Genomic DNA, 11,228 nt, shown 5'->3' with positions numbered 1-11,228 from the left:
AACTTTTAATATTTTTTATTATTACTCTACTAACAACACATAAAATTATTCATCGTATTTGGGTAACATTTTAAAATATATTTATCAAATCTACACCTAACAATTTAAAACATGTCTTTGGCGATAACATTACAGACTTTCATCAAATATACTACTGTTAGGTCGAATTTAAATTAGGTGCGGGAGGAAGAGCTGGCGACATAATATAGTACGGTAGCTACTTTCGAGATGTAATTATGTATATGAAAAGAAATGAGCTGCGCTTTCTCCCACTAAGTAGAGGTACTCCTGCTACTAGTTGTGCAGTACAGTAGAGTGCGCTACTCGTCGCGCGCGCGGCCGGCCACGTGCGCGGCCCACCAGGCGTGCACGTCGTGCAGCGCGGGCTGGTCGCGCGCGCTGTTGTGCGACACGCGGCTGTTGCTCTTCACCGTCGCTGCGCACGACACGCAACACATTCATTAGCTACAGCTATTTTTCCATAAATTTCATTGAAAGTAGTCGCTACTCGGCTAAACCGTTACCGGAACGCCACCATTACGAATTACATAGCAAGCAAGCCGTGGGAAAATAGTATTAATACCTAGTGGGCTTGTCTCTAGTTACCTTTTTTTACCTGTCGCATCGGTAAAACTAAGAGATCATGTTCTTAATGGTACCATCTACAATTAATGTTCTGAAATAGTGAAACTTTTACTTTACAAACTTCACTACCAAATAAATACAAAAACAAATACGTTACGGTTGGTACTGGTAATTAAAACGAAAAAAACAAATCAGGAATGTAAAAGGTTCATATGAAATCGACTTACACTTACTAGAAGACTTCTTCATAAGGGTTGGATGTGGATCACTTAGTGTTGGTTGGAGGTACTTTTTGATCGGACTCTCAGGTCTACAAAAAAAAAGTACAAAATATTATTTTTCATTTAAGATGTAATTTGAGTGATATATTTTACTTACTTGTATATTTCTTACCTTGGAATTGTAACAGATGGTAACCCAGGCCTTTTAAATTGACTTTTTGTTGAAGACCTCTTTGGTTGCGACTCAAATGACGAAGATATATCTTAAAAATAAATAGTTTAATGATCAGAACATTTAAATAATTTAATTTCACATAATATATTGAAGTCTAGAAGTCCACTTACTTGATATAACAGGTTGTGATGTAGATTCTGTCATTTCCGTACGGCCTATGTTGGCTACGACTTGCTATAAATTATAACAATACATTTAGTCACAATTTTATCATCTTTTACGTCAAAAGAAAATATTGGAGTTATATAAAAAATAATATGAATACCTGAGTTTCTGCTTCTAATTTCTCTTTATCAACCTTTTCGTTGCTCATATCGACAGCCTGTTCATTTGTTTTCCTTAGGCCAGCTATCAGACTAGTTTGTTGCTTCTGAAACATGACAATTTACTGCCTTATTGTTTTTTCCTGTTCCAATATTAAAAGAGAGACGCACGGTGTGCCATTTCGCTTACACAAGTCAGTACTTTAGGAAGTGGTTAGATTTAAGATTAGTAAGATGACCATTGCCTAATGTTACTAAAGTCGTACTAAAAGTTATGTTGTCTATAATAACTGGACTCTACTTACGCTACTATTTGCTCGTATCTTTTTGAGGCATCCTTCAAGCCATGTCCTTATAGTTTGTTTCGCGACTTCTTCCTCGATCAAAAACTCGAACTCTTCCCGAGCAAGCAACTCTTCCATTTGCAGTGACTTACGAATATCCACCGTACGGTACGATAGCATGCTGTAATACAAAAGAATTATAGATAGGACTGCACGGATAGCCGAGTAATTGAGGTTATAACGCCTCTCAATTTACCCATCACTCATCACCACACCAAGAAAAAGTAGAAGAAAATGGATTTCGATAAAATTTGAGATAGAGCACAAGCTGACACAAATTTATAGGATACTTTTTGCAGACAAAACTATCTTCAACGCGTGTGAGGCCGTGGACAAAAATTTATTGAAATATTAAATATAGAGAATTCCATAGAAGAAAATACTCGTGCACATACTTGATGACATCGTGGAAGGTGACATCTTCCCCATTATGTAGTCGCTCCAGTTCGTAGCACATGTATTTGAACAACAGCCGCTCTTTGTGCGTGTCGCATTCTAGACGGCCTTTGAGGAGGCGCAGTATAAACTTGACCTTTAAAACGGAATTATCATCATAAATGCGGAAAATACTTAGTCTGTTTGTTATACTTTGGTGAAACGATTTTACATAAAAAAACACGAGGGATTCTTTAAGAAAAGAAAGACCACAACTAACGGGCTAAGACAAAAAGATGGAAATGGAGTAAGAAGTTTTAAATAAAATAATAATTTACCTTCCTGACTGGTATGACACCTTTTTGGTGTACATCAACGACATTCCACGTGTTTTGGAAATTCCTGATATCAGCGTACGATAGTAGGGCATCTTCTTCGTTTGAATAGAATAACGAAAAGTTCTCCATGATAATAGCTGTAATATTAAAGAGAAGCTCGTAATTTTTAGCCACATCACACCCAGGACGCGTATCTTTGTAATATATATATATTTTTTAGGTAGATATTAAGAAAGTTATATATAGTTTAAGGTATGTGATATAATTCATCTTCTGATAAATGTTAAATAATGGACGTGGGTGCAAGATTTTTGTAAAAAAAACGTGGGAACAAGCCACAGTCGTGATTACTTTCAGGACAAATTATTTTCATCAAAACGGAAACATGGGTTTATAGTACTGACCCACAAGTAGATTTAGAACAATATACGTGATGATAACGTAAAAGGTACAGAAGTATGCGAGTGAGGCGGTGAAGTTCCCGCAGTCGGTCTCCCAGTAGTTATCGGCGGGCGTGCAGTAGGGCGGCGCCACCATACAGTCGTGCATGATCTTGTTCCAGTCCTCGCCCGTCACTATGCGGAACAGCATGGCCACGCTGTGGATCGGCGAGTTGAAGTTCGCTCTCCTGAAAATGTAGATCTTAGTGAGACTATGCGAATTATAAAATTAATTCAAATAATAAGGCATCCAGTTATATATGATACAATTATTTGAAAGGATTTAGTAATCGGGAATTTTGTGATCTTCGTGCCTTGTACACAGTAATTTAGCATTTAATGGATGAGGAATGTGTTGGACGGAAAAAAATGGCAGGAAAAAGCAGAGACCTCAGGGTGACATGATTGTGATGATAGTAAATCAAGTATTTTACCTTCCAATCCCTTCGCCGTATTTCACATTACCAAATACTATGGTGCCGGCCAGGGCATAGAAGAAAACGAGCAGAAACATGCCGAATATAATGAAGAAACTCTTGCAGACGCTCACTCCGACGGTCAGCATTAACATCTTTAAGGTCGTGTGCTTGCCAGTGATGGTGAAGAAACGAAGAATAACCACCATGAACCCAACGAAATATGACAGGTCGTTCTAAAATGCAGAAATGTAAGACTTAAGTTATTATGTTATGGTATTTCTGGCCCACAGTTATCTCTGAGGTTAAATTCAACCGTCCAGATTACTGGAGGGTGCTTAACCTACAATTATTTACTTGAAAGAAACTGGGAAGTATGTTTTAACATAAAATATTGACTTGCTTTAAAACCGTTTCATTGATTAGTGTATATTACCATTAAAGTAAAATGCATGAATATCCATATACAGCCAGCGACGGTGACAAGGAGGTCGTATCGGTTCCGGCGGCTCTGCCAGTAGCCGCGCGGCGTGAAAGCGATGGTCTTGAGTAGCACTTCCACCACGAACACCAGCGTCAGGAGCGCTGATGTCAGTGCCAGCTGCTCGGTGTACGGCGAGTAGCGAGACCACTGTGACAACACACGATTTCATTGCAGCGGTTGGCCAATGAGCCCGAATGAAACAAGAGCAAGATATAGTGACGCCAAAAATTGATATAGGCTTTTTTTGCCCTCATAGCCGACATCCAAGCAGGCAATGCCGCGAGTAATTGCTAGTTAATAATATCTTCAGCACAGGTGTAAAAAATGAACTCTAAATGATTGTGATATACTGTAAACTCACCGTTACTGCCAAAAGCCCACTGTTGATCAAAACTACGATGGCGATGACTCGTTTGAAGCTCAAGTTCTGTGTCACGTCATATGCGAAAGCGCGGACTTTACGTTTGTTCGGGCGAGGGGGCAAGTGCAGGGGCTGAGCGATTTTCAATCTCTTCTTAAGGTCACACCTGAAATAAATAGATATTCACATACAATCTTGAAATGTCTGAATTCATTTAAGTCGACTGAAGTGATAATATATTTATATATCTTACCAACGCCGCTGATCAACAGTTAATAGAGCAGTTCCCTTGTTTTCTGAGTAATTAGCAATCACTACACCGACGAACAAGGTTAATCCAATCATACAGCCCAAAAATATGTAAACGTGTATGTAGATAGCATGGACCTGAACATATAAACAAATATTTAAAACAACTGAACAGAAGTGACAATATTATTTTTAAGATCACAAGCTTACCGGTCCCAGAGCTTTGATCAATACATCTCTAACATCCAACCAGCCTTTGAATGAAAGCACTTCAAATAATGTTAGAAGGGCATCTCCAATGTTATCAAAGTTAAATCGTTTCGGATTGGCCCTGAAACAAACGATTATTATTAATATCTACATCAGTGAGTGAATTACGGAATATTTTTAAATGTGGGTTTTACATACCATACTCTGGGTACAAGCATAGATGGGAATGTCTCATTTGGTCCTGGTCTTATCTTCATTTTTGTAACGAACACGCGACGCATAAATACACCGACGCAATCTTCACGCCTTGTTATAGTAGGGTCATTACATCTTGCCAGCCTTAAAATACAAAACGATTTATAATTATATTAAGCGCCCAAAAAGCAGAAGACTTAGGATACTGATGATTTATTATATACATTAAGTAATATTTATTTCACTCACCTGCCACCATATAACTGGACACCATAACTTGCAAACACAAACATCAATAAGATCAGCAGTGTAGATACCTGTGAATGAATGAAAACCATTGTTAAATTATAATAATCATTATTGAGTATTGTGTTAGTAAATCTGAAGATGTTTGTCTTTTACTTCCTTAAAGCGAAAATACCCTTTTTCTTATTTTTAAAGGTCATATCGACACATGGAAGCGAGACCTTTCTTGGTCTTTTTTAGTATAGACATTAGGAAATATAGATATTACAGAGTCGGTCTAGACTGATCTTCACGACACTGGCGTCAGTGTTTTATGTCTGACATTTAATACTTACCAATAATATCTCTTTGAACCCTCTGCAGAGCTCGTAGACGACCTTGCGCATGTGCGGCACGAGCGTGAAGATCCGGAGCGGCCGCACGCAGCGCAGGATCATCAGCATCTGCGCGGCCGAGCCCGGCGGCACGCGCAGCGGCATCCAGCACAGGAACGTCAGCGACACCTGCGCACACACGCTGCACTACCACCTAAACGACTGCACTGGGAACAGTGCGCGGGAAAGGGAGACCGAGATATGGAGATACAACGACGAGGGCGCGAGAGGGAGAAGATGGTCAAGAAGAGGATTTATATATTGTAGATTAAATAAAGCCAAAAATAAGTAAATCCGTCTGACCAGCAACGACAAAGTTATAGCACTCATTTTTTTTGAGGAATATGTCTCTATTTTCAGAATAACTTCAAATTAAATACTTACAATGTAGATGAAAACATCAAGTACTGCAGCTGCATCTTTGAGATAGGCTTTCGGCGTGAAAAACAAGCCATCCGCAAGAATTTTAAGCGCCAGCTCCAAGCTCATGAAGACGACGAATCCATACTCGGCGATCTAGAATAAAATTATATACATATTTTTTGTCACGATCATTATTTTATTAATCTTATTCAGTTAATCATTACCTGCAGTACAAAGTTCTCCATAACTCTATACGTAGGTGTTTCAAACATCATCGACAAGCAAGATAGGGTGGTGACCATGATCATCACCCAGTCCATATATGTTACTAGGCCAAGGAAGTTACTGTAAATAAAAGAATTTATTAAGTCCAAGCAAAAAGGCATCTAGAAAATTTTATTGACTTCCAGTGTGCTACAATATAATACTTACTGAAAACTTTTGTAATGCACTTTTCTTTCATTGCCAGTTACAGGGTCTCTTAGTCGGGCGTCGTATCGCGCGTCTACGATGGCGCGACATATCTTCCTGAAGCGGGACTCTCTCGGTACTATCAACAATGGCGTGTCGAATAAGGGGTGGTTCTCGCGTAAGTCCTCTTCTCTTTGATTCCTGATAATAAAAACAAATTATAAAAATCTGTGCTGTCTTCTTGCGTGAACTGATAAAATTTGTATGTCCAAAGTCTAGGATTAAACGAGGAAGGACTACTGAGAGACTAAATTAGAGAGTTTTTTTGAAGTGGTGACCTCCTCATCTCGGCCTGCTGGCGCTTGGCCTGCAGCAGGCGGATGTCGAGGTAGGGCGGGCGCGCGCGCGAGGAGGGCACGACGCGCGAGGCGGCCCCGATGTCGCCGTTCTCCAGCAGGTGCTCGTACGTCTGCTTCAGCTTGATGGAGCCGCTGCGCACCGACCGCCGGATGGAGCGCGAGCCGAACCTGAGAGCCATATAGCGCGAGCACGTTAATCAGTCAGTATTAACTCTGCACTATATCAATACCGATTTAAATACATACTTCTTTTGATCGACGCGCAGTTGTTTTGCACTAGAAATTGTTCCCTGCGGCTTAAGGCCCGATTTGCCCCCGGTCGCTAGCATGGCCGAATCGCCGAGTAGAGGCCTATGATTGTTCGAGTCTCTGCAACATCAATATTGTATTCTATTATTTTAAATAGTAGTTTAAAATAGAAGAACTGTTATACTTTGAATAAAAAAATAAATTGAAAATAAAATTAAACAAAAAAATAAACCTGAATTGCAAGATGAATTACAGCAACATATTTTACCTGTAAAGGTTAAAACGTAACTTAAATAAATTATGAAAATAAAATAAAACATTTCACACATGAACAGTTCATAAAGACATGAATTCAAACTGCCTATGTGCCTTCGATGATCCGTGTAATGATAAATAGGTCAGTGGTATACACCATGCATTTGCATAAAGTATCTCAAGAAACAGTAATTTAATAAGAAAATAACAATATATTGAATGTTACTGGCCACTATCAACTTACTCAATGATAGAGCTGACGACATGTCTCCTAAGCGCAGAGCTGGGCCGCTGCGAGGGCGGCGCCACGACCAGCGTCTTGACGAGGCAGCGCTTGCGGTAGGGGAAGGCGATCTTGGCGACGCCGATGTACTCGAAGGCGCGCCGCGACACGTCGCCGCCGCCGCCCGTCACGCCCACCTCCTCCTCGCCGTCCACCTCGCACACGAACTGACGCATGAACGACTCTCGGACCTACAGCCACAAATTAAAAGTATTGAATATCATTTAAGAGTATATACTTTAAGTTATGATTGCTTATAACAGACAAATAACTAGAAAGGAGTAATGTTACAGAATAACTTGAGTTGCTGTACCTAACAGATCATAAGCAAGAACGAGACTTAGGTAAGTGACATTCGAAAATGTCTGTTTGTCTGTACATTCCAGTGGACAATCACTAGGACAGCATGACAGCTAAGGGCGACATTTAGCCATGTATCTATTGTGTTCACTTATACTGACTATTACTTGCGCTCATTGTTCTAATCTTATAACAGTAGTTATGAAGCAAAAGTAAAGACTATTACAAACCTTTGGTAGATTGAAATCCCCTGGAACTTTATGTAACTTTGTCATCTGAGGGCTGTCAGGAAACTTTTCGAATATTCTCAGTCTGAATGGTAGGCTTTCTTTAATTTCAGCACTTTGCTGGCGGTATCTAAGCTGTTTTAGTTTTTTTATATCCTCATCGAGCTCCAAATTGTCTAAAATGACGGCTACGAAAAGCGACAATACAATCTGGAATAAAAGTCAACCAAATGTAAAAGCCAGCCTCAATTTTTTAACTACAATTAATTTCAAACTAATGGATTAAAGTATCTTACCAAAGTGACAAACAAGTGGTATAATATGAAGTAAATGGCAACCAGAGGTGTCAATGTTTGACTTGTTCGAACCATAGTCTCATCCATGACCTCGACCCAGGCTTCTTGAGTAAGGATTTGAAACATAGACATGAATGCCTGAAAATAATTACTTTGTAAATAAAGGTAATTCATAATAATAAATTATAAAATAGGTATAATAAAGAAGCTGCGTCATACCTCATCGAAAGTTTCAAATTTTGTAAATTCACATAGAAAGCAAAACAGCTGCATTGAAATAGAAGAACTGATGATAAGTAAGCACATAGTAAAAATAATCAAGCTTCCTAATTTCTTTCCTGGTCCAAAGATTTTGTAGACAAATCCTTCTAATAGTGGCGACGCTTTTATTAGCCTCACTATTCGAAGTACCTGGAAATACGACAAAAAAAGCTTTAGGTAAGGTTGTGGACAATCGTATTGGCTAAGCAAGTAAAAAGCCACAGAATAATTATTACTTTACTTGCATGCATTTCTGCATTTCTTGCTAACAGAGTAGTTAAAGTATGAAACAAACTATGTGAACATGTTGTCATGGCTCATTCAATTAACAGGTTGGACAAGGAAGACAGCTGCTAGTCTGCTACGAGTGTTACGCCAGATAATAATAATATTAAAATGTACCTGGAAATATGTAAAACCTGACATGTAAAGTTGGGGTATAATATGGATTGTTGTCCCAATAGCCAAAAGCAACTCAAACTTATGGACTGAGTGCTTGAAGTAACCCTTTAGCCCCAAACACCAAATCTTTATTAGTGCTTCCAAATCCAGAAATATTGTAAATGCAATCTGAAATAGTTGATTTAAAAATATTATTTGTAACACAACTATTTCTTGTCAGACAAGTGATTAATGTCCACATACCTCTATGTAATAATATTTTTCGTAAAAAAACTCTCTTGGATTGTCATCATGTTTGAAATTCATAGTTGCTGTTATTATGCCATTAGCTAATACAACCCCCATGACTAATAAGCGAAAATATGCAGATCTTAGTAATCTGTGAAATATTTCTGGTGCACTTCCTGTAAGTTACAAATATTACATTACATTTTCAAAATATTTAATAATGAAAGTCGAATATGGGGATATAGATGTGATACCTGAATGTTTGTTTTCATCAATGGTAACCAGTTTCCATCCATTATCATCTCCTGTAAAGAACTGTGTTGTGCTACCTTTTGTAATGGGGTTCCTTACCCCCCACATTTGTTGGAACTGCACTCTTATTTCATTGAATGTTTCAGTGATTACAGCTATGAAAACATTCTTTACTAGCCAGGCCAGAAAAAATATCATAGTACTGAAATAAATAAATAAATTATTTCTGACATGAATGAAAGAAATTAACTAAACAAGATTGGCTAAGGAATACATTCTCAATTGAACATATTTATATAAATTTTAATGAGTTGGATATACCTGAAGTATAAAGCTGATCTCCAAGTAGGTAATGAATCAATAGCTCTATACATTATGAAAACCCAACCTTCCTGTGAAGAGGCTTGGTAGACAGTAAACAAGCTGGTTGCTAGAAAATAAGAAATATTTTAATAAGTTTATTTTAATATTGAGAAATAATTATAATTAGACTTTTATGTATAATTGTTCCTATATGCAGGCAAAAATCAACTTACTGAATTCCTCAAAGCCATTAAAACCCATGATGTATTTTGATAAATGTAGTTTCATGCATTTCATGCCTGGAGGACACTGATAGCCTGAGCCAGGGTCAGGAGAGCAGAATGTATCAGGGATGGCTAATGAGTTTATGGTTATTTGACTGAAAAATAATTTCAAAGAATTATACATTGATCAACAGATGAAAACATAACATAGTTATGAAGGCAATTGATGCTTACTATGGATCTGTGTAGTTCCTGACACAGTGGTGTGTTAATTCTCCAAAGAACTGTACTCCTAGCAAGCTATACAGTGACATGAAGAACAAGAAGAAGAGGGTCACATTATAGATTTGTTGACTTGACCGCCTGTATAAATAGAAAAAAACAATTGTTAAGAATGGTGGACAAAATGGACAAAACAAAATAATAAAATACATAGTTTGGACACTTACTTGAATATTTGGTTGATTCTAGATTTTGGCATAGAGAATTTCAAAAATACTCTTAAAAACCTAATCATTATTAAAGGTCTGGGTGCCCGTAAAATACTTAAATAACTATATCTTGGCACTATACCAGTCAATTCAAACATTTGCAATAAAACTGACACCCATAGAAAAAATACCATAGAAGCATCAAATTGGCACCAGTGATCTTTCAGGTATGCTACATCTCCCTGCAATAAAATAATTTGTTTATTAGGCACATTAATTATTTATTTGTTTCATGAGTTACTTATAAATAAACTTTTTTTTGTATTGGTACAAAATTATCTTATAATAAACTGTTATTTCATAACATACACTTATGAAAGTACAAAAGAATAAATAACAAACCTTTAATATTCCTCTTATGTGCATTTTGGCTATCATTTCTGCAGTAAATAGAAGAGTAACACAACAATCCACTGCAAATGTTATAGTTTGTAAATATGGATATTTTTCAAAGGATTTTGGAGTATTTAAAGAAACTGACATTAAACTTAATAAAGCACATAATCTTAATATTCTTCTAACCCATAACTGAAACAAAATAAATGCGTTATTTTAATTGAAATTTAATTTATTAAAGTAATATTTTTTTACACTTATTTACCTTATTAACCCATTCTATGTCGGCACTTTCGTTTAGGGATTCTTCGGGGCCATAGTCTGCTAGTACCGGTTCCCCTTTTAGGCTTTGTTTTCGACCCAACATTTTCATGAACTTAATAATTATTTTATTTGAAATCTTGCGTTAAATAAATGTCGGCTATAAGCCGAACTTCGAAACCAGAAATAGTTTCGACTTAATGCCCGAAAAGATAGTTAACATAATATTGTTAACTAGGTTTATTAGAAAGTATTGTTGCTAAAGGAAATTATTTCAAGTGGAAAAACTGAAAAGTTTGCTGTACGAATAAAACTGCCTGACTTTATCGATTATTTTGATTTCGTTGGGCAGGGTTACCAAACTGAATAATTTAATAAATAAAAACAAAAG

General features: G+C 37.3%; 1 protein-coding gene across 2 annotated transcripts; it reads right to left on the bottom strand.

Annotated features, from left to right (window-relative positions):
• Positions 1-11,190, bottom strand: LOC113501010 (sodium leak channel non-selective protein). Of its 2 annotated transcripts, none has more exons than XM_026881979.1 (35): positions 10,842-11,190; positions 10,583-10,768; positions 10,199-10,422; positions 9,984-10,112; positions 9,759-9,904; positions 9,544-9,652; positions 9,225-9,424; positions 8,986-9,146; positions 8,743-8,910; positions 8,299-8,490; positions 8,080-8,217; positions 7,787-7,993; positions 7,218-7,447; positions 6,716-6,838; positions 6,449-6,637; positions 6,132-6,311; positions 5,924-6,044; positions 5,721-5,852; positions 5,298-5,465; positions 4,966-5,033; positions 4,720-4,860; positions 4,522-4,642; positions 4,316-4,449; positions 4,063-4,228; positions 3,654-3,848; positions 3,236-3,453; positions 2,766-2,989; positions 2,362-2,498; positions 2,044-2,180; positions 1,610-1,769; positions 1,307-1,411; positions 1,152-1,215; positions 979-1,069; positions 813-895; positions 1-436 (listed from the first exon to the last, which is right to left on the bottom strand). In XM_026881979.1, the coding sequence occupies exons 1-35, from the start codon at positions 10,947-10,949 to the stop codon at positions 321-323; spliced, it is 5,271 nt and encodes a 1,756-aa protein (XP_026737780.1). In that variant the 5' UTR covers positions 10,950-11,190; the 3' UTR covers positions 1-320. The 2 variants fall into 2 exon arrangements, with proteins under 2 accessions (XP_026737780.1, XP_026737781.1); XM_026881980.1 differs by having other exon boundaries at positions 819-895.
• Between the last annotated feature and the right edge of the window lie 38 nt (positions 11,191-11,228).

This window comes from Trichoplusia ni, chromosome 15 (assembly GCF_003590095.1).
Source record: "Trichoplusia ni isolate ovarian cell line Hi5 chromosome 15, tn1, whole genome shotgun sequence".
Taxonomy (NCBI): domain Eukaryota; kingdom Metazoa; phylum Arthropoda; class Insecta; order Lepidoptera; family Noctuidae; genus Trichoplusia; species Trichoplusia ni.
This window is presented reverse-complemented; position numbering and strand designations above follow the sequence as displayed.